The sequence below is a fragment of the Ascaphus truei genome, chromosome 4 (assembly GCF_040206685.1).
Source record: "Ascaphus truei isolate aAscTru1 chromosome 4, aAscTru1.hap1, whole genome shotgun sequence".
In the NCBI taxonomy this organism is placed as follows: domain Eukaryota; kingdom Metazoa; phylum Chordata; class Amphibia; order Anura; family Ascaphidae; genus Ascaphus; species Ascaphus truei.
The window spans coordinates 216,787,787-216,807,387 of NC_134486.1; the positions used below are offsets into that span (position 1 = coordinate 216,787,787).

General features: G+C 46.9%; 1 protein-coding gene across 2 annotated transcripts in view; it reads right to left on the minus strand.

The window, feature by feature from the left end:
* Positions 1–17,931, minus strand: part of ABCB10 (ATP binding cassette subfamily B member 10) — a 56,639-nt gene extending 38,708 nt beyond the window's left edge. For both annotated transcript variants that reach the window (XM_075596868.1, XM_075596869.1), the window contains exon 1: positions 16,797–17,931. In XM_075596868.1, coding sequence (XP_075452983.1) covers positions 16,797–17,289 — 493 coding nt within the window. In that variant the 5' untranslated portion in view covers positions 17,290–17,931. The remainder of the gene's footprint in view (positions 1–16,796) is intronic.
* Positions 17,932–19,601: the final 1,670 nt, after the last annotated feature.

A 19,601-nucleotide genomic window follows, 5' to 3' on the forward strand; every position in this document is an offset into this window, starting at 1 on the left:
AGCTTTTTTAATACAAGGCACTATCCATTGGGAAATTGTCTTAGATGCTGCTTGACCTTTCTTCGGTCCTTCTGGTATGATGAATAATCTGTCCGATTTTCTCACATCTCGCATCCTTTCTATGTATACCTTTAGGCATCTCACAACATCTAGTTTGTGTAATCTCTCCTCTTTCTTGTTCTTTGCATCTGGACAGAATGACGGAATCACGATTTCCTAATCCATATGGAACTGTGATATGACCTTTGGCAAGAATTGATGCACTGGTCTGAGAACTGTCTTGTCTTGATGCATGACTAGGAATGGTTCCTTAGCTGATAGTGCCTGTGGTTCTCCCACTCTCCTTGCTGAGGTGATTGCAATCAAGAACGCCATCTTCCATGATAACCATCTCAAACCTATCTCTTGTATAGGTTCGAAAGGAGGTGCCGTTAATACATCCAATACTAGGGACAGGTCCCATGTCGGTACTCTGTTTTTAATTTGAGGTCTTAGTCTTTTAACTGCTTGCAAGAACCGGATGATTAATCTTTCCATTGCCAGATTTCTCTCCAATAAGGCTGATAGTGCAGACACATGTACTTTCAGAGAGCTGAGGCCGAGACCTTTCTCAAATCCCTTTTGCAAGAACTCCACTATTGACACAATCCTTGGCGAGAGGAAATTGTGTCTTTCTTTTGAGTACCAATCCTGGAAACAAAGCCAGATTCTATGGTACACTTTTGATGTGGATCCTTTTCTTGCGTGTAATAGGGTCTGGATTGTTTTGTCTGAACAACCTTTCAACCTCAATGTTTCCCGCTCAATCGCCATGCCGTCAAGGCCCATTGTTTGGCGTTCGGATGGCATATTGGCCCCTGTCGCATAAGTCCTTTGTGATCTGGTATGTGCCATGGTATATCCACTGCCATATTTACCAAGTGTGTGAACCAAGGCCTTCTTGGCCAGAATGGTGCTACCAATATCACTTCCGCTTGTTCTTCCCTGATTTTCCTGATTGTTTTCGGAATTAGGGGAATTGGGGGGGGGGGGGGGGGGAGGAACAGGTATGCCAACTTGAAATCCCATTTGAAGCTGAGAGCATCTGTGTTTTTTGCGCTTGGATGAAACAGCCTTGCACAGTAGTTCTTTACCTTGCGGCTCTGGTGTGTCGCCATGAGATCTATGTCTGGCTGACCCCATCGCTCTACCAGCTCTTGGAACACCTGTGGGTCTAGTGCCAATTCTCCTGGGTGTATAATGTTGCGACTTAGAAAGTCTGCTGTGACATTTTCCAGTCCTGGGATGTGTACGGCTGTGATCTCTGATAAGTGGCCCTCTGCCCAAGAGAGGATTTCTGCTGTGAGATTCATCAGCTTTCTGCTCCTGGTTCCCCCTTGTTTGGCTATATATTTTACCACCGATCGGTTGTCTGACCGTATCTTTATTTTGCCATCTTTTATTTGGTCTTGAAATGCTTCCAGAGCCCTTTGTACTGCTTTTAGTTCCAGCAGGTTTGATGGAAGATGTTGTTCCTGGTTTGTCCAGGTTCCTTGCACCAGTGCTTCTCCCATTTGGGCACCCCAACCAGTGTTGCTTGCATCTGTTGTGATACTTTCCCACTGTACTGAGTATAGTGTCCGTCCTTTCCCCAGATTTCGGGTATCTTCCCACCATTTTAACGCTTTCTTTTTTTTGTGCGTGGGTGTAACAAGATTCTTTGTCTTGTATTCTTGTGGTTCCCGTTCCATTGCTGTAAAACATTGTTTTGTAACGGTCTCATATGGAGCGCTGCCCATTTTATGACGCTTAGTGTTGAAGCGAATTTCCCTAGAATCTTCATGCATTCTTCTGCTGAAGTTCTGGTTGCTTTCCTGAGCTTCCTCGCTTGCAGTGCTATGTCTTGCCTCCTTGTGTCTGGCAATCTGACCTCTCCTTTTGCCGTGTCGAATTCCACCCCCAAAAACTTTAACAGTTGAGTGGGTACTAGGTGACTCTTGTCTCTGTTTATTAACCAACCGTGTTGTTCCAAGAAAGTTATGACCATCTCCTGGTCTTGTTCGAGTTTCTCCCGACTTCTTGACTTTACCAAGATGTCGTCCAGGTATGGGTATATTTCTACCCCTCTTTTTCTAATTTCTGCCACTAATGGGGCTAGAACTTTTGTAAATGTACTTGGAGAGGTCGCCAGACCGAATGGCAATGCTGTGTACTGAAAATGATGTTGGTTCACTGCGAACCTTAGGAATCTTTGGTGTCTCCTTGATACGGGCACGTGTAGATAAGCGTCCCTTAAGTCTATCGATACCATCCAGTCTCCTGGTTGTACCTCCTGAATGATCAGGTTCAAAGATACCATCTTGAATTTTCTTATTTTCAAGAATGAATTTTTCCTTTCTTAGGTCTAGAATTGCTCTGTAATCTCCTGAAGGCTTTTGTACTAGAAATATTCTGGAATAAATTCCACCTCCTCTGTCTTCCTGAGGTACCTTCGTTATTACTTCTGCTTGTAGTAACTTTTTTAAAACTGAAATAATTTGCCTTCTTTTTGCCTTGGACTGTACACTTGTTGTTAGGCATATATTTCTTCTTGGCATTTCTTTGAACTCTATGCTGTACCCCTGACGAATGGTAATCCGCATAAGCTATCCTTTGACGCTGCGTCCGTCATCCATTGTCTGAGCCATAATGCCCTTCTTGCTGATACAGCTAAGGCCATAGATTTAGCTGCTAATCTGACCGCATCCAAAGAAGCCTCTGCTATGTAGTCTGTCACCCATTTTACTTCAGACAGCGCCTTTAGGATACAACTTATTTTTACACCTTTGTCTAGTGCCTCCTCTATGTTGGCAATCCAGACACGCATAGCCCTTGCTGCCGATGTAGTTGCTATGGCTGTCTTACAGGCTGTTCCCGCTGTGACGTATGCCTTTTTTAATACGTAATCCATTTTCCTATACATAGTGTCCTTCAAGGTTGCAGATTCTTCTATTGGGATCGTGGTCTTTCTTACTATTCTGGATATAGCAGTATCCACCTTTGGGCTGACATCCCAAAATTTGAGCTCATCCTGTGGAAACGAATACATTTTCCCAAATCTTTTAGGTGCCAATACTTTGGCGTCTGGCCGCGCCAGTTCTGATTGAATAAGGTCCTTGATCACCTGATGTATAGAAAAAAACTCTACTTTTTTTCTGTCTTGACCCAAACAGTTTATCTTTCCGGTGGGTCAATTCTTCAGTATCTTCTAATTCTAAAGCCTGTCTCATGGCTTTGATGAGCGGGTCCACCATTTCTACATCAAATTCAGATTCATCCTCCTGAATATCTTGATCCGATGAATCCAATTCACCTTCTGACACCTGAAAGCATTCTATGTCAGATTCATCAGATGAAAAACCTTTTCCCTTATCCAAACTGGTTTGGGATCTTGACCTTTTTTGCGCAGGGTTAACGGCTTGTTGAACAGCAGCACCCACACTCTGCTTAACTGCCTCCTTCATTAGTACAAGGAAGGTGCTCATCTGCTCGTTAGAATCCCCCGCTGCAGCCTTAAGACAATCTTCACACAGCTTCTTTCCCATCAGAGCTGGCTTCTCGCATGCATCGCACCATTTAGTCTTTTTAGTAACTTTCCTCTTATGTTGCAGGGATTCCCCAGTACCCTTTGAAGATTCTGCTTCCGGAAGGGTAACCACCGAGCTATTTTAATAAAAACAAAATAAAAACTAAATATACACCCTAATGTATATAGATCCTCTCTCTTTACCATGTAGTACTAAAACTAAGGACTCACCTAGTCTTGGGAACAGAACCTTTAGGAGTCTCCATCTTAAAATTCATATCCAGCACTTGGCTTCTCCCTGCTGAGCGTTCCATGCTGCAGTTTTATACACACACACACACACACACACACACACACACACACACACACACACAGTGTCTCCGTCGCTCCTATGATGTCACACAGTGCTCGTGCACGGCTTGCGTGTCTGCGTACGCACCCACCGGCCGGAACGTGACGTGCGCGCTCCCGTGCGGTTGCGTGTAGTGTTCCTTCTACCGCAGCGTTTCCAAACGCAAGTGCCGTCAGTCTGAGCCGTACACGGCTCGCAGCTGCAGCTGTTCTCCCCCCCGCACGCATGTACCGGGTTCCTATGGGGTTCCTCCGACTCCTAGGGGTCTCCGTCTTGCCACCCTCATGGGCGCGTCGAACGGAGCTTCAGGGCAGAGAGGTTGAGATCCCTGGATCGCTGCACAAAGTGCAGTTAGGCGAGTCCCTCAGAAAACAAAAAATCCTACTCATAGCTGTGAGGACAGGAACAAGACTAAGGTGCAGGTAGAGGGAGGGTTTTCTGAAGCCAGGGTCACGTTTGGTATGAATGGCTCCCGATAGCATTAACACAGTTCCCTTTTAAATCACTCCAAGCCCTGTAATATTTCCTCCACTTTATTGGGAAAAGGCAGCAGGATACAGATACTTGTGGATGGTATGTAGTGGTGATTATTAGTTAGAAACCGGTAAAAAGAGATGGCCTCACCATGGGGGGTGAACAGAGAAGGGGTTCTTTACTCACTGTCTCCAGGGTGGAAAAGGAAGTGAGGTGCAGTGTGGGTAAAGGAATAGTCTAGGGGCAGACTATGTCTGAACAAACAGGAGGGGGGGCAGACTAGCCCATTCTGGTGAGGATCTCAGAAACTGCTGTAGCAGCTCACTGATTCCATGGCCGGAGGCAAGAAATGCAACATTGTTGCAAGTTACACAGGCACAGTATGTGTGTGCAAACTCCATGCAGCTGGGAATAAAATCTGACAGGCAGAAGCTGCAAAGGAGAGAGGGGGGTGAGTCAGAAATTTAGTTCTTGTTCCATGAGTTCTTGTACAGAGGGGCCTTTATGGCCTACCTGCAAAAGTCAATTTCCTGTCCTACCTAGAGTGAGGAGGGATTAACCCAAAGGTGCCCACTGCTAGGGTGATCAGGAAAGTTATATTTCACTGGGCGGCGGTATCGCGTGTTTCCGGGCATTTGATTGGTTCAAGGGCCGTCACGAGGCGACAGCCCTTGAAAAATGAAATGTTGCCGGCTACCAGTTTACGCGATGGCGACGTCGAATTGTCGCCGTCGCCCTTACTATAAGCGCACGCGGCGAGGCAATGCGTTTGATTTCGGGCGACCTCGCGTCCCCGGCACTATAAGCGCGGCCTAAGACACGTGAATGTGCTCATAAGTGATCTTTTTATTTGCTATATGCAATATGGTGGAGGTTTCTTGTTGCCCTTTTCATCCACCATAACTTAAACCGTGATGGTAAACCCTACACAGTCTTGAAAATTGCAAAGCCAGCAGTACAACCACTGATGATACCCATTAAGGTTGAAACTTGTACACACACACACACACACACACACACACACACACACACACACGTTTTAAATGTATAAATAGATGCTATGTATATGTAACCCCTCCTTGCCCGGCTCATACGGAGTTGTCACTGAGGTAGTATAGGACATGCAGATTTGGTAGCACAGGCTTCTTACCTTCTAAGGGTGTTGGCATCCATGCTGGCTGGTGGTGCAAGCTCTTCAGGGTAGTAAGAAAGGGTGCCAGAAACTTTATTCAAACAGGACAAGTTTATTTTGATACAGTCACACTTACATGAATCTTCCCTGGTCACCAAACAGCTCCATATGGAGGAACTCAAACCTTTTGTCACATCTGTATACTCTCCACAGCATTTGGAACGTGCCCTCCATATTGTTCAATGCCAGCAGTTATTCCCAAACACCAGTATAGGGGAAAGTGTAAAAGAATAAAGTGCGCAACCCAAAAGACACCTTAACTGTGTTAAATCTATAATAGAATATATACCGTGTTAAAATACCCTTTTTTATACAAGTGTATAATAAAGCAATAATATTACTAATAAGGTAATCCTCTACTGTGGAAGTGATAAAAAAATACCATACAAAACCGTTGGTGTAGCGTATGCTGCTGTAATCAACGAGTGGCTCGGCACTCACACAAACTATGAGAAAAAAGACAAAAAAGCGCAAAACGCACATAGTGAAGTATGTCAAAAAACAGTGTTTTAGTAAAAAGGTGAGTATATTGCGTACATCAGATTATAAGAATATATGCATTCACGTGCAACTTGGCACGAAGTTACCACACTGTAGTCATCAGGAATAAGGATCTCAATGGTGCAGTCTCAGTGGATCGCCTCCTGTTGCTATTAGGATAGTCACTGCGTCTCACAATCGAAGCTTCTCACGGTCAGCAGCTGCGATCCTCTAGGTCCCAGGTTCAGCACACCAATGGGGACATCTGTTGTTTGGGGAACGCTGTTTGCTTGCTGCAGCTACGAGAGTCTCTTTAGGTGACAACGCACGTGTGGGCAGGAGCGCTCTCACTGCGATCAGAGCGGCCGGTATACAGCGACAGTGTTCAGTCCCAACACTCGCGCGTTCCGATGACGTCACAGAATAGCTCCCGGACACTCCCAGGGTGAGGAGTATAGTATAGTATAGGGGGTCTGGTGTGCTTCAGGCATATGTGGTGCTCCACCCAGTGTGAGGGCCCCCAGGCATTGATACCACATCACTTTCTTCCCACAGGCAAAGGGCTAAAAATAGATCTTCCACTTGGTAGTTGCCCTTCTAAAATAAGGGGCACTGCTCCCTCACTAGGAAAATAACAAAAGGTGACCGCACATCTAAAACATAAAAGTTGCACACTTGTGAGGACTACATACTCACAGTCTGAGACCCCTCCAGTTAGGCTAAATCCACAGTGCAGGCACGCGTGCGACGGAGCGCATGGCATCACGCGCACCTACTGCAGAGGCAATCCATGGCATTGCGAGTGATTGGGAAGCGTGGCGTAGCAGTGACATCTTGAGGGGGGTTTGCCCTCATTCCCTGAACGCTTATGTGACGCGGCCGTTCCGCCAAAAGGCAAATCTTGTCTTTTGGAAATGCTGCCACGCCGCTGCGCTTCATCACGGGCACGCGCGCAGTATGGACGCCCTCGGAGGAGCCATCTCTTGTTTGCGTCGCGCGATCACTGTGGACGAGGCTTACTCTTCCTGGAATCCTCCTGCTGGTATTGGGGCACTCCTGGGGTCTGGCCTCCTCTATTCCCATATTTATACCTCATGATGACCTCCTAGATCACCATAGCTACAGGGGGAGTAATTGTGCTCCCCAGTGCATCACTACACCCCATGTGCCATTTGAGCTTCTTCTAGAATGGGGGCGGGCTAACTTCTTCTGTTACACTATTGGCAACAAACATATAAAGACCACCGCTATGCAACAACCCACCAGACATTAACCCTTTATATACACAAACTAGTAAGCCCAACAGGGGGGTTACATATATTTACATTGATTTTCTGCAAACTTGATTAGAAATGCCAAATTAGAGAAAGAGAGAGAGAGAAAACCACGTTCTAGTATTAATCCTGCAGGTTCACTAGCAAAGCAGGTCACAGCTGGCACTGTTCCAATTATTTGTACATACACACGAGTATACCAACGGACGCCCTGTGTATGAAAGTGTATCCAAGCACAGCACTTAGTAATTGCAGTGGGCACTTTGACTTATACAAAAACAGCCTGTTATCGGTTGTGAAACTGGTGCTGCAGCTATTTCGAAAGCTAGATGAACCAATCTCTAATGTTGCAGCAACTGTCTTTCCTAACAAACTTATCACCGACTCCATCACCTAACTCAATTTTGTATCTAACAGATGAGGACCCACGCCACGGAATGGGACATTTGGTCGTGGCCGTTTTGCCGCGACCAAATCCCCACCGACATTCGGGCACAGACAGACCCTCCGCTGCAGCCGGTCCGCCGCTTCCAAGGTAAGTTTTATTACTATTTTGGGTAGGGGTTCATTTAAGGGGTTCTAGGGAAAGAGCTGAGGATAATTTGTTTAAGGGTACGGTCGTATGGTAGAGGGAGTTAGGGTAAAGGCGTTTAGGCACTTACTTTAGCGGTGAAGAGGCTGGCCGTGTGGTGAGTCGCGGCGAAGCCCCGGCGGTTATTTGGTTGCAGCAAATGTCCTAGATCGCCTACACCATTCCCTTAAGCAAGAAAAATCGACCCTAACCTTAACCCTTTCATACACACACACACACACACACACACACACACACACACACACACACACTAATGTGCATGATCATGTCCGCCAGGTGTGTAAGGGTTGAAGGCATTTTCTTGTCTTGTAGATGACAAGAGCTGGGAGGGGTTTGACAGTCTCTTGGGTATGAGATCACAGTGCGAGCTCAGCCAAAGCGCTCCCTCACCCCGCCCTCCTGTGCGCTTATCCTACGCTGTCCTTATCAGATAACCAATAATGTGAGGAGAAAAAAAAACCTCTTGTTGGACAAACACTTCCCCATTTAGAGGCCCCTAAAAATGCAACATGTAACAGATTTTCACAAATGAAACCTTTGCCATTAGCATTGTTAGGTTTGTTTAGGGAGGCCAGTTACATAGTTAAAAGTATATATTTTCTGTACGTTGTAATTGGACAATGTTAAAATGGAAACTGGCTAGGTAGGCTATTAGTGCTACAAGGAAAAAAATATATAATAAAATCTTACATATTTTCTGCAGGAAACAGAAGTTTAAAAAAAAAAAAAAAAAAAAAAAAAATAACACCCTTGCAGATAATTGAATCTTGCCAAAGAAGCAAAATTTATTTATACAAGTTTTTTTTTTTTTTTTTTTTTTAAATAACCAAGTATATTACATACTCTGTGATGTTTGCAATGGTCAAAGTGTGATGTTACCAGGGAGTATTAATTTACCGTCTCAGAGTACCACTACTTGTTGACAGACCAACGGTTACATTTTGTATTTAAAGAAAAATATATTTTAGGAAGTCTCCCTGTCTGCTGTACCTATATTAATACTACATAAATCTCTGAAATATTGTCATAATAAATATTTTTTTAATCAAGCACATTAACACTATTTGAGTCAGTTTAACCATTTTTTTTTTTTTTTTTTGCAGCCAGGCCAAGATGAAGTTATTAAACATGGGCCATTAGCAGAGGCATATTATGATACCTATAACTATTGACCTTTAGGGTTTCAGTAATCTGAAGTGATGAAGTTTCTTCACCAGGACATTGATTATTACACTGTTATTTTTTATTTATAAAATGTTTTACCAGGAAGTAATACATTGAGAGTGCTCTCGTTTCCAATTACAGGCATACCCCGCATTAACGTATGTAAAGCGAAAATGTACTTAAAGTGAAGCACCACATTTTTTCCCACTTATTGATGCATGTACTGTATTGCAATCATCATATACGTGCTTAACTGATGTAAGTAACACATGTGTAACAGGCTCTATAGTCTCCCCGCTTGCGCACAGTTTTGGTACAGGTAGGGAGCTGGTATTGCTGTTCAGGACGTGCTGACAGGCGCATGCGTGAGCTGCCATTTGCCCATTGGGCGATATGTCCTTACTCGCCAGTGTACTTAAACCGGGATATTCCTGTATGTCCTGGGCTTAGTGGTCCATGGACCAATGAGAGGGAGTGGGTTGGGGGGAGTTGTCCCTTTCATGGCTGTCCCCAAAACACGTCGACATCCCTGAAATTAATTTCATACAGCCCTCTCCTGCAATCTTAAAAAAAAAAAAAAAAACACTTTCTGGTGACATTAATTTGTGACATACAACATTTCCTACCTTCATCCATTATCTTTGATAATGTATAATTTCTATTGACATTAATTATGTAAAAATGAATGGTAGTCCTCAACATGATCATTAACATTGAAGTGGTCAGCGAGAAGGCTATAGGTCACCGTCCATTTTCACTAATGTCATTTTTGCAGTCTGCCAAACTTGAAACTACAAAGCGATATCATCGACAAGTGATTTAATCTCAATTATTAAACTACTGTTAGAAATGGTGGAGAAAGAGGAAGTGTTAAAATTTCCTTTTGACTAGTAAATGTTCAGAAAGACAGCAACTAGGCATACAAAGTGTAAGGAATCGGGGAACACGTCCTTGGCGACGTGTTCCCTCCTTACCTCTCATCACTCAGTCCTCTACTCTGGCACCAGCGCGTGCACGCACCCCTGCTCTGCTTACAGAGCGCGCAGCTCTTCTAGAGTGCCACGGAGCTTAGCTCCGCCCCCTCGGACACGCCGCGCACACGTGACGCCGTGCACCGCTCCCCAGCTGCGTGGCAAGTACTCATCTAGCCCACTTGTCTCCTGCAGTCAATCCTTGCCTCTGCCGAGACCGCGCCTCCGCTCCGTCTCCCTTGCTACTGGTTCCTGTGTGCTACTAAGGCTGCGGTCCCAGTAATGTCTGTGACACGCGCGCCCGGCTAGGGGGGGGGGGAGGGGCGCATGCACAGCGCTAACTGCGGTCTGACAGGGAGAGGGAGCTTGCGACGGGAGGGGGCGTGGTCGGGGATTTGCGGAGGCGTGGCCATTACATCACGCGGCTAGTTTGCCCTCATTGGGTGAACCGCCGGTGGGGGCGTGGCCACGCCGCAGGGTTTGAACTCGATTTCATTGAGTTGAAAAAAAACCTGCAGCACGGCGCGGCTGCACCTTCAGCGGGAAGGTACGTACTGGGCCCTCCCCCATTGAGGGGCGCTGCTTACACGCACAGCGAACGCCGAGCCGTGCGCTGTGGCAGTGACTGGGACCTCAGCCTAATACCCTGCTGTTCCCTTCCTGCTTTGCTGAGCGTAACTTGTTGTAGCCTTGAGCTCCTGTGTCTGTTGTGCCTCGCTCCTTGTCTTGTATTACTTCCTGCAGTTTGATTCTACGTGTACCGACCCGGCTTGTCTTCTGAACCCCTCTGGATATTGACCCCGGCTTACCCTCAACTCTGCGGACCTCTCCAACCCAGACCACGGCTATACGGACCTCCACGATTCTGACCTCTCCAACCCCAGACCACGGCTTAACGGACTTTGACTATTCTGACCTCTCCATTCCAAGACCTTGGCAAGTATCAGGACTAACCCGCTCTCTCCAACCCAGACCCGGCTACGTTGACAATCCGCCTACCAGGCACGCTTACGCTGCTGTGGTTTGCGTGGTCCTATACTTCCTCACCTCGGTACCGGAGTCCTGTCTTGCTCGTGGACAGGCGCAAGCGTTACACAAAGTCCTCTTATAAATCAGGGTGTATATGACTTGTGATTAAAGTAACATAACTGCCCTAAAAATGTAAGTACATTGTGGATCCTAAACAGGAATATTAAGCCCATAGACTAACAGTGAAAACTATGTTTAATAGCTTTGAAATGTAGTTGTGAAGGGTCGTGCAACGCATGTTTCTTGATCACCGAGATGCCAAATCACAGCTGTCATTGAACTGAATATCGTTTTCCCAAAGTTATACAAAACATGAGAAAAGCGCCCCAAGGAATGTAGGGAATAAATATGAATTCTGTATAAAAATGCTGCTTTACAATGTTACATGGTCATCTGGCACTAAAGGGGTTAACCATTACAAATCAATGGTAGGCTTTTGGATTGCGTAACAAGAGGCATTCACAAAGCAGTGTCCGCTACATTAACACATTTAGGGGAGAATGAGATATATATACACACACACACACACACACACACACACAACCCAAGTTACCGTACATCCCCATAGATGTCTATGGGGATTTACATCCTCTTTGGCATATACAGGCATACCCCGCATTAACGTACGCAATGGGACCGGAGCATGTATGTAAAGCGAAAATGTACTTAAAGTGAAGCACTACCTTTTTCCCACTTATCTATACATGTACTGTACTGCAATCATCATATACGTGCATAACTGATGTAAATAACACATGTGTAACAGGCTCTATAGTCTCCCAGCTTGCGCACAGCTTCGGTACAGGTAGGGAGCCGGTATTGCTGTTCAGGACATGCTAACAGGCGCATGCCTATTGGGCGATATGTACTTACTCGCGAGTGTACTTAAAGTGAGTGTACTTAAAGTGAGTGTACTTAAAGTGAGTGTACTTAAAGCGGGGTATGCCTGTATACAATTTACCGATTGGGCGTAACACTTCATCATAGATGAAAGGTCTTCACAACATATTGACAAGAACTTTAAACCACCGAAGAGCGTGAGGCTTTGTGAACAAGATTCTAGTCATTTAGTAGTGGTGCGCAAACTGGGGGGCGCACGACTTTATTGGGGGGGCACGCGGTTATACAGGCCCCACGCTAAGAGCGTGAGGCCTCTGTAAATGTACATACCGGTTCTTGTCCACACAGCGTCAAATGACGCCCATTACCATGAAGACGTGACTTCAAATGACCCCGCAGCGTCATTTGACGCTCCATTGAAGGTAAGGGGGGAGCACGATCAAGAGAGGAGCAGGCGTGGGGGGAGGGGGGGGGGCGCAGTGCAGGACGTTTGCGCACCCCTGATTTAGTATACCATTTGCCAAAGACTATTACTGCAAACAGGTCACACTGGTATCGTATGATTAACTAAGAAACAGTAAAATACTGGCATGAAACTTGTCTGGAGGGGTTTAAATATATATCATGCCTCAAAACAGTACTCGCCAAAGCAGAAATAGGATTTTGTGCTTATTACCTTGTCTAGTCAAAACATGTTCTAGATTATTTTCACTGGTGCCACAAGTGAAAGGGGTCAGAGTACAGGTATAGGTCAACAGAATATAGCGCCTAAAAGTGGCAATTTTAATATTACAGAAAATGTGGAATTAACATTTTTACTTTTAAACGCTCCTATTCAATATGATTTAAAGAAGCCTCTCTCACATGAATAGAGTTGAATTCTTCTCCAGCACTTTGGTCCTACATGGGACTGCAGCCATTTAACATTAGGTGGCAAACACACTTCCAATGATAATAGTATAGCAGTAAAATGTTGTTAAAGGTTAGTCTCATGTAGGCCCAAGCTAAACTAATGACAGTGATGTACTGTAATGCTCTCTCGATTATAACTCGGCGATTGCGACCCGAAAAATAAAACAAAAGAAATGGTATTGAAAGCGGCAATCCCATTTGAGATTTAAAAATATAATATAATATAATATATATATATATATATATATATTTTATATATCGTGGGCATCCTCTAGCGCTGATAGATGGTCCCCCAACATCCGGGGAACATATGTAATTTTTCTGTGCCAGATTTGACACAAAAAAAAAAAAAAACACAACATATGGCCGCACCAATACAAAGCCACGTCATCAACTCTCAAAGATTATTCAGCGGTCATGTTGTTTTGTCAATCTGAGCGGCGAACCCCTAGTCCAACCCGTGCTCGCTGCTCTGAAATGAGGTGGATGGGCGGTGTCCTGGACATATTCGGACAACTGCTGAGCTCTGGGGGACAGCACAGCTCAGGCAAGATTGGAAAAAAAACCCCATAGTATTTGCAGGCACGATTGCTACTTTAAACCTTCAATGCCAGGGGATCCTGCCAACTCCATGGACCCTTTGGCACTTACTCATCACCTGATAAACTTAAAAAAAAACAGAACAACATTTTTTTAAATTACATTTAAGTCCTCAGTCACCTCGTTTTAAACCCTGTCAATCAGTTTCATTGTTGTGGGGAAAAGCACAGAGCCTCTAACCGCGGGGTTCGTTCGGTGCAGTGAAATCAACAGCACGGCCATCACCGAATTTCTACTCTGCTGTCAGGAATATGTGAAAAACAGCGAATATATAAATGCCAACAACCAAGTACAGATAAATGAAGATCCATTAATTCTCCATCGGCTTACTCTAGTGTGAGAAAAAGGCCCCCCCCCAAAAAAAGGGGGGGGGGGGGGGGGTGGGGGGAAGCGTACAACTGTAGCTCCTCGGTTGCTGAAAGGAGATAGTTCCAAGCAATTCCTATGAAAGTCCCCCCTGCCTGCCAGACGTGTGCTTCCACCCCCCCCTTACCTAAAATCCAGCGTCAAATTACACGCATTGCCATGGCGACACGTCACATAACCCCACAGTGTCATTTGACGCCGCAGACAAGGTAGGAGACACTGCAGAGGCCTCACGCAATCCTCCTGCACTTAATTCAAATGCCGGGTTGAATAGCGCATGGCCTCTGCAGCTAAACTGCCCCCCAGATAAATCTTGCGCCCCCCCCACTTTACACGCCCCTGCCCTAGCCCATGCAGCTCATCACAAACAAAAACTACCTTTAATAGGTACAGGTGGTCTTGCCTAACAGGTACAGTTGGAGGCTACTACATACATTTGCTAGGGAGACTTGGCCAGTGTGATTGACGGTAACATAAGAAGCATATATACTGATAAGAAATTACTTAAAATCACTTACATTATTGAATGATTTGTTAACAGGAAAAGCGCAAAACTAATTTTCTGGATACCATACAGGCCAATCTGAATTTGTATCTGTATCCAATCTGCATTTCTAGCACCGGATGTTAACAGATGCAACAAACTTGCATCACAATCACTCCTTTCTTACTGGTCCGTCATACAAATAATAAAAGTATGGCTGTACAATGTCATATTGCCATGACAGACTGGTACTGAAATATTACATTTATTCTGAAGGGACCCAAAAAGGTTGAAATAGCTGTTTGTGGTTAGGTTTACTGGCTATGCAATTGTTTAACCCAGGCTGTGCTGAAAAGCCATGAGCTTATAAGGGTCCGTCCATGTTACAATGGATAAGAAGCAAAAGGTGACACTGCGTGCTCATTTGTATGTTATTTCCCAAAATCCCTAGCTGCAGCGGAAACATTGTATGCCAACAGATAATGGTGAAAAGCAGGGTTGCAGACCCGTCTGAGACATGTGAATGTGCTCACAAGTGATATTTTTTATCAAGTCTATTCTGAGAACATTCTCCGTCAATGTGAATTAAAATAAAAGATAGATAACAGAGGGCATAGTGGAAGTGGTATAGGGACGTGCCATACAATAAAAGGAATACAGGTAGCACTAGCAACAAGTGCATGTTTGGTAATGTACTATTTTTTTTTACATCTGTGACCAAATAGAAGAAATGTACATTCCTTACATTTGACTCAGCTTATGAGTCATAGTTTACACCGGGTCAGATAAACCGAAAAAATGACGGACATTGATGCAGCACTCTGGGTTTATTTATAATAAAAAAAATTTTTTTAAAAACACACAACACACACCCAGAGGTAATCCGCTGTCACCAGACCTCCAGGAACCACTTTGTTACATAGAAAGGAATATAAAGTCGTAATTTTCTCTACCAATGATGTTGACGTTGCTTTCTATTGGCTGCCGGAGCGAGCCTGACCCTGTGGCTATATTAGGCCCTCTCCCCGCTGGCGCTGAGCGCGCTCATGCTTGGAGAGCTCTCCAAGCATGAGCGCCGGTTGCCTTCGCTGCAGGGGAAGCTGAGCGCGCTGTAAGTATGACAAATGTATTTACCTAAGCGCCGAGCATGTGTGCACGCATCGCGTGAGCAGGGACTTGTATACACATACACACACACACACAAATACCCACACACGTCACCTTGCCAAGTGCCGCCCGCTCAGCGAGCTCAGCACTAGCGGGGACGCAGCCTTATGTCCTCTGGGCAAGTATTCCTGCCCGATGGGGGGAAAAAAATGTATATCTCGTGATCCAAGCTGTCCTCAGGGGTATGGGCCCCACATATCAACTCTTAGAAACACCCTGGTTCAAGTTGTGCTAAACAAATAAAAATACTTCCCTTAATACATACTGTAGATCCCGTTATGCGATTTCAGAACTAGTATGCAAACCGTTATCTTACTACATTCCCCATTTACATAGTGTCGTAACTATGTCGTAAGGGCCCGCCCGGGCAACATCGCAGCGTCACAAGTTGGCGCATCGTCATGGCAATGCTTCGCCATACCGACGCAGTGTCACATGATGCCGCGACATCGATGTCGGAGGGCTGCTCTGTTAGGCCGAGTCCCCTGTACCGCGCTCCAAGCTTGAGCGACGGGTGTCCGCACTTTTTCGCAAGCGCGCGCGGGGGGGCGTTGCAGACAATCTGAGCGTGGTTCAAATACAGTTTTTTCTGTTTACGCAAGAACCAAGCGTGGGTGAGCATCCGTGCCTACGCGCTCCGCGTGAGCGTGGACATCCAAATTTAAATAGCGAGCATTTACCCCATCAAGCACCGCGCGGTCAGCGGCACAGGGGACTCAGCCTTAGAGGACCTGCTCTCTCCCCAGGCAATCAGTTTAATTGCTGTGGGGAAGAGCACTGGCCCCCGGTAACCGCTTGGGGGGGTTCATCACGAGTCCAGAGGGAGGGCCTCCCAGGCAGTAGTTACACCACTGTTTACATAGATTATTTACAGGACATCATTTCACAAAATCAATATAGAGAATGAAATACGGAGTGTGTGTAAATTAGAATGTGCACAATACAGAGAGATACAATAATTTTTTGCCTTTTATAGCACCATGGCAGGAAAAGAGATCCACATTGGAAAAAGGAATATAAAAGCTATATAGGCTACCATCTAAATCCAACATTTAGCCAAAACAAAATCCACAGAACTACAAGCAAATATTTAGTCTAGGAAAATAATGATAGCTCATCATAAAAGCTATGAATATTTTTATTAGATACACCCCACATCAGGAGAGAATATATATATATATATATATATATATATATATATATATATATATATATATATATATATATATATATATATATATATATATATATATACACACACACACCCCTTTTGGGAACATCAGATATCTCCCAAAACCTCGCTCAGCTGGATAGAGACATTTAGTAATCTATTACACTCAACACATTACAGGTACCTGACAGCCTCCATCTCTCTGGATAAGCCAGGGCAAGCAGCCTTCTTGCATCCTGAGAGGCCAGGTCTGGCTTGCTTGCATTGGTGGTCTCCTGCAGCTCCTTCCCCAGGGCTTTTGCCCTGCCATGAGTCTTCTCCTCTTCACCCCCCGCCTGGGTGGAGAATGAGCTGCTGTAGTACCTGCACCTCCTGTTCAGCAAGACAGTTCTGGCATCCTTGTGTAAGCAATTAAGCGAGGCGGTGATGGGTGGGCATTGCCAGGGGGCTGCTCTGCCAGCTCTCAACGACAAAGATGCACCAGGGCTGCTGTGCTTGTGCTGTAATGAAACATGGGGGTGAACAGAAATGCTATTTGTCTGGCTGGCTGCTTCTGCAGTGGGTATCTTGTACTGAAAGGTCCTAAAGCAGCAAGCAGTCTGCAGCCGGCACATCAGCCATGCCCTGCCCCTGGTGGCTCCAAGCATGTGTGGGAGGCGGAGAGAGGTACAGAGCATGTCTTGTAAATACCGATCACAGAGCAAATCAATGAGTCGTGGTGGTACAGACAGCAGGGGCCGATCTCCTCCTTAATTGCGAAGGTCCAAAATGCAATCAGATAAAAAATCGTTGAAATATCCAACAGCAATGCAAAAACGAAATCAACACAATGGCTTATGCCACAATACAGCACAAAATAAAGTTCCAGCAATGGGCATGGCAATCAGAGTTGTGGGTCTCCGCAGCACCTGGGTTGAGTGAAGGTCGAAGATATGGGGGTGGTCACCTCGTGGTGATCTAGTCCATGCAGGAGTTGCGAGGATTTTGCAGGCTGCCCAGGGTGGGATGGGTGCCGATTCTCGCGCACAGCCTTCCCTCTCCACCACCAAAATTACCTGATTACAACAACAAAATAGCCTTCTTTCGTGACCACCGCCTCTTTGCTGTCACTGAGGTCCTCTGATAAGCCCGCACTCCTCCCCCCTCTCTGGGTGTGTGTCTTTAATGTTTTGCCATGTCATGATGTCTGTTATCACAGAGCTGAGCAGACACACACATTTTCAGGCTCTTGTCACAGGTTTGTCAGGCTTTTCTTCCTAATACTTTTCATGCTGCCACCACTTCCCTTGTCCAATTCTTCCTCCTCCTCCTCCTCTCTCCACAGCACACGCCTCCTTTTCCCAGCACCTGACATGGGCGGTACTAACCCCTTTCACTGATAGTTTTAACTCTACTCTGCTGGAGGAGCTTGTGGCATACTGCAGGCGTGTGCCTATTTAAACTAGAACATAACACACTGTGGATATGATAATAAAGGCTACATGGTTATTTAATTAATAATCCCAGAAAAACAGGGCATTACTGGCCAATAATGCCCTGGCTGGAAGAGTTGAAGGCCCGAGGCGAAGCCTGTTCTGAGGGGATTATTACTATTATAGGCAAAATGTAGGCTTTTTAAATAAAATAAGAGACACTTTTGTAAAGATATATAACTCGGAACTACGCTGATGCACCTGTTTAGGAAAAAGAAGTAAAGTAGCAAATGAGAGGGGAGAGAGGAGGTGAGGTTGGGGGGAGAAGAGAGAGAGGTGAGGGAGGGGGGGGAGAAGAGAGAGAGGTGAGGGAGGGGGGGGGGAGAAGAGAGAGAGGTGAGGGAGGGGGGGGGGGAGAAGAGAGAGAGGTGAGGGAGGGGGGGGGGAGAAGAGAGAGAGGTGAGGGAGGGGGGGGGGAGAAGAGAGAGAGGTGAGGGAGGGGGGGGAGAAGAGAGAGAGGGGAGGGGGGGGGAGAGAGGGGAGGGGGGGGGAGAGAGGTGAGGGGGGGGGGGAGAGAGGTGAGGGGGGGGGGAGAGAGGTGAGGGGGGGGGAGAGAGGTGAGGGAGGGGGAGAGAGGTGAGGGAGGGGGGGGGGGAGAGAGGTGAGGGAGGGGGGGGGGAGAGAGGTGAGGGAGGGGGGGGGGAGAGAGGTGAGGGAGGGGAGAGAGGTGAGGGGGGGGGGGAGAGAGGTGAGGGGGGGGAGAAAGGTGAGGGAGAGGGGGGGAGAGGTGAGGGGGGGGGGGGGAGAAGTGAGGGAGGGGGGGGAGAGAGGGGAGGGGAGGGGGGAGAGGGGAGGGGAGGGGGGTGAGGGAGGGGAAGGGAGAGATTGGTGAGGGAGGGGGGGAGAGAGAGGGGAGGGGGGGAGAGAGAGGTGAGGGAGGGGAGGGGAGAGATTGGTGAGGGGGGGGAAGAAGAGAGAGAGGTGAGGGGGGGGGAAGAGAGAGAGGTGAGGGGGGGGGAGAAGAGAGAGGTGAGGGGGGGGGGAGAAGAGAGAGGTGAGGGGGGGAGAAGAGAGAGGTGAGGGGGGGGGAGAAGAGAGAGGTGAGGGGGGGAGAAGAGAGAGGTGAGGGGGGGAAGAGAGAGAAGTGAGGGGGGGGGAGAAGAGAGAGGTGAGGGGGGGGAGAAGAGAGAGGTGAGGGGGGGGAGAAGAGAGAGGTGAGGGGGGGAGAAGAGAGAGGTGAGGGGGGGAGAAGAGAGAGGTGAGGGGGGGGGGAGAAGAGAGAGGTGAGGGGGGGAGAAGAGAGAGGTGAGGGTGGGGGAGAAGAGAGGTGAGGGGGGGGAGAAGAGAGGTGAGGGGGGGAGAAGAGAGAGAGGTGAGGGGGGGGAGAAGAGAGAGAGGTGAGGGGGGGGGGAAGAGAGAGGTGAGGGGGGGAGAAGAGAGAGAGGTGAAGGGGGGAGAAGAGACAGAGGTGAGGGAGGGAGGGGGGAGAAGAGAGAGAGGTGAGGGGGGGGAGAAGAGAGAGGTGAGGGGGGGAGAAGAGAGAGGTGAGGGGGGGGGAGAAGAGAGAGGTGAGGGGG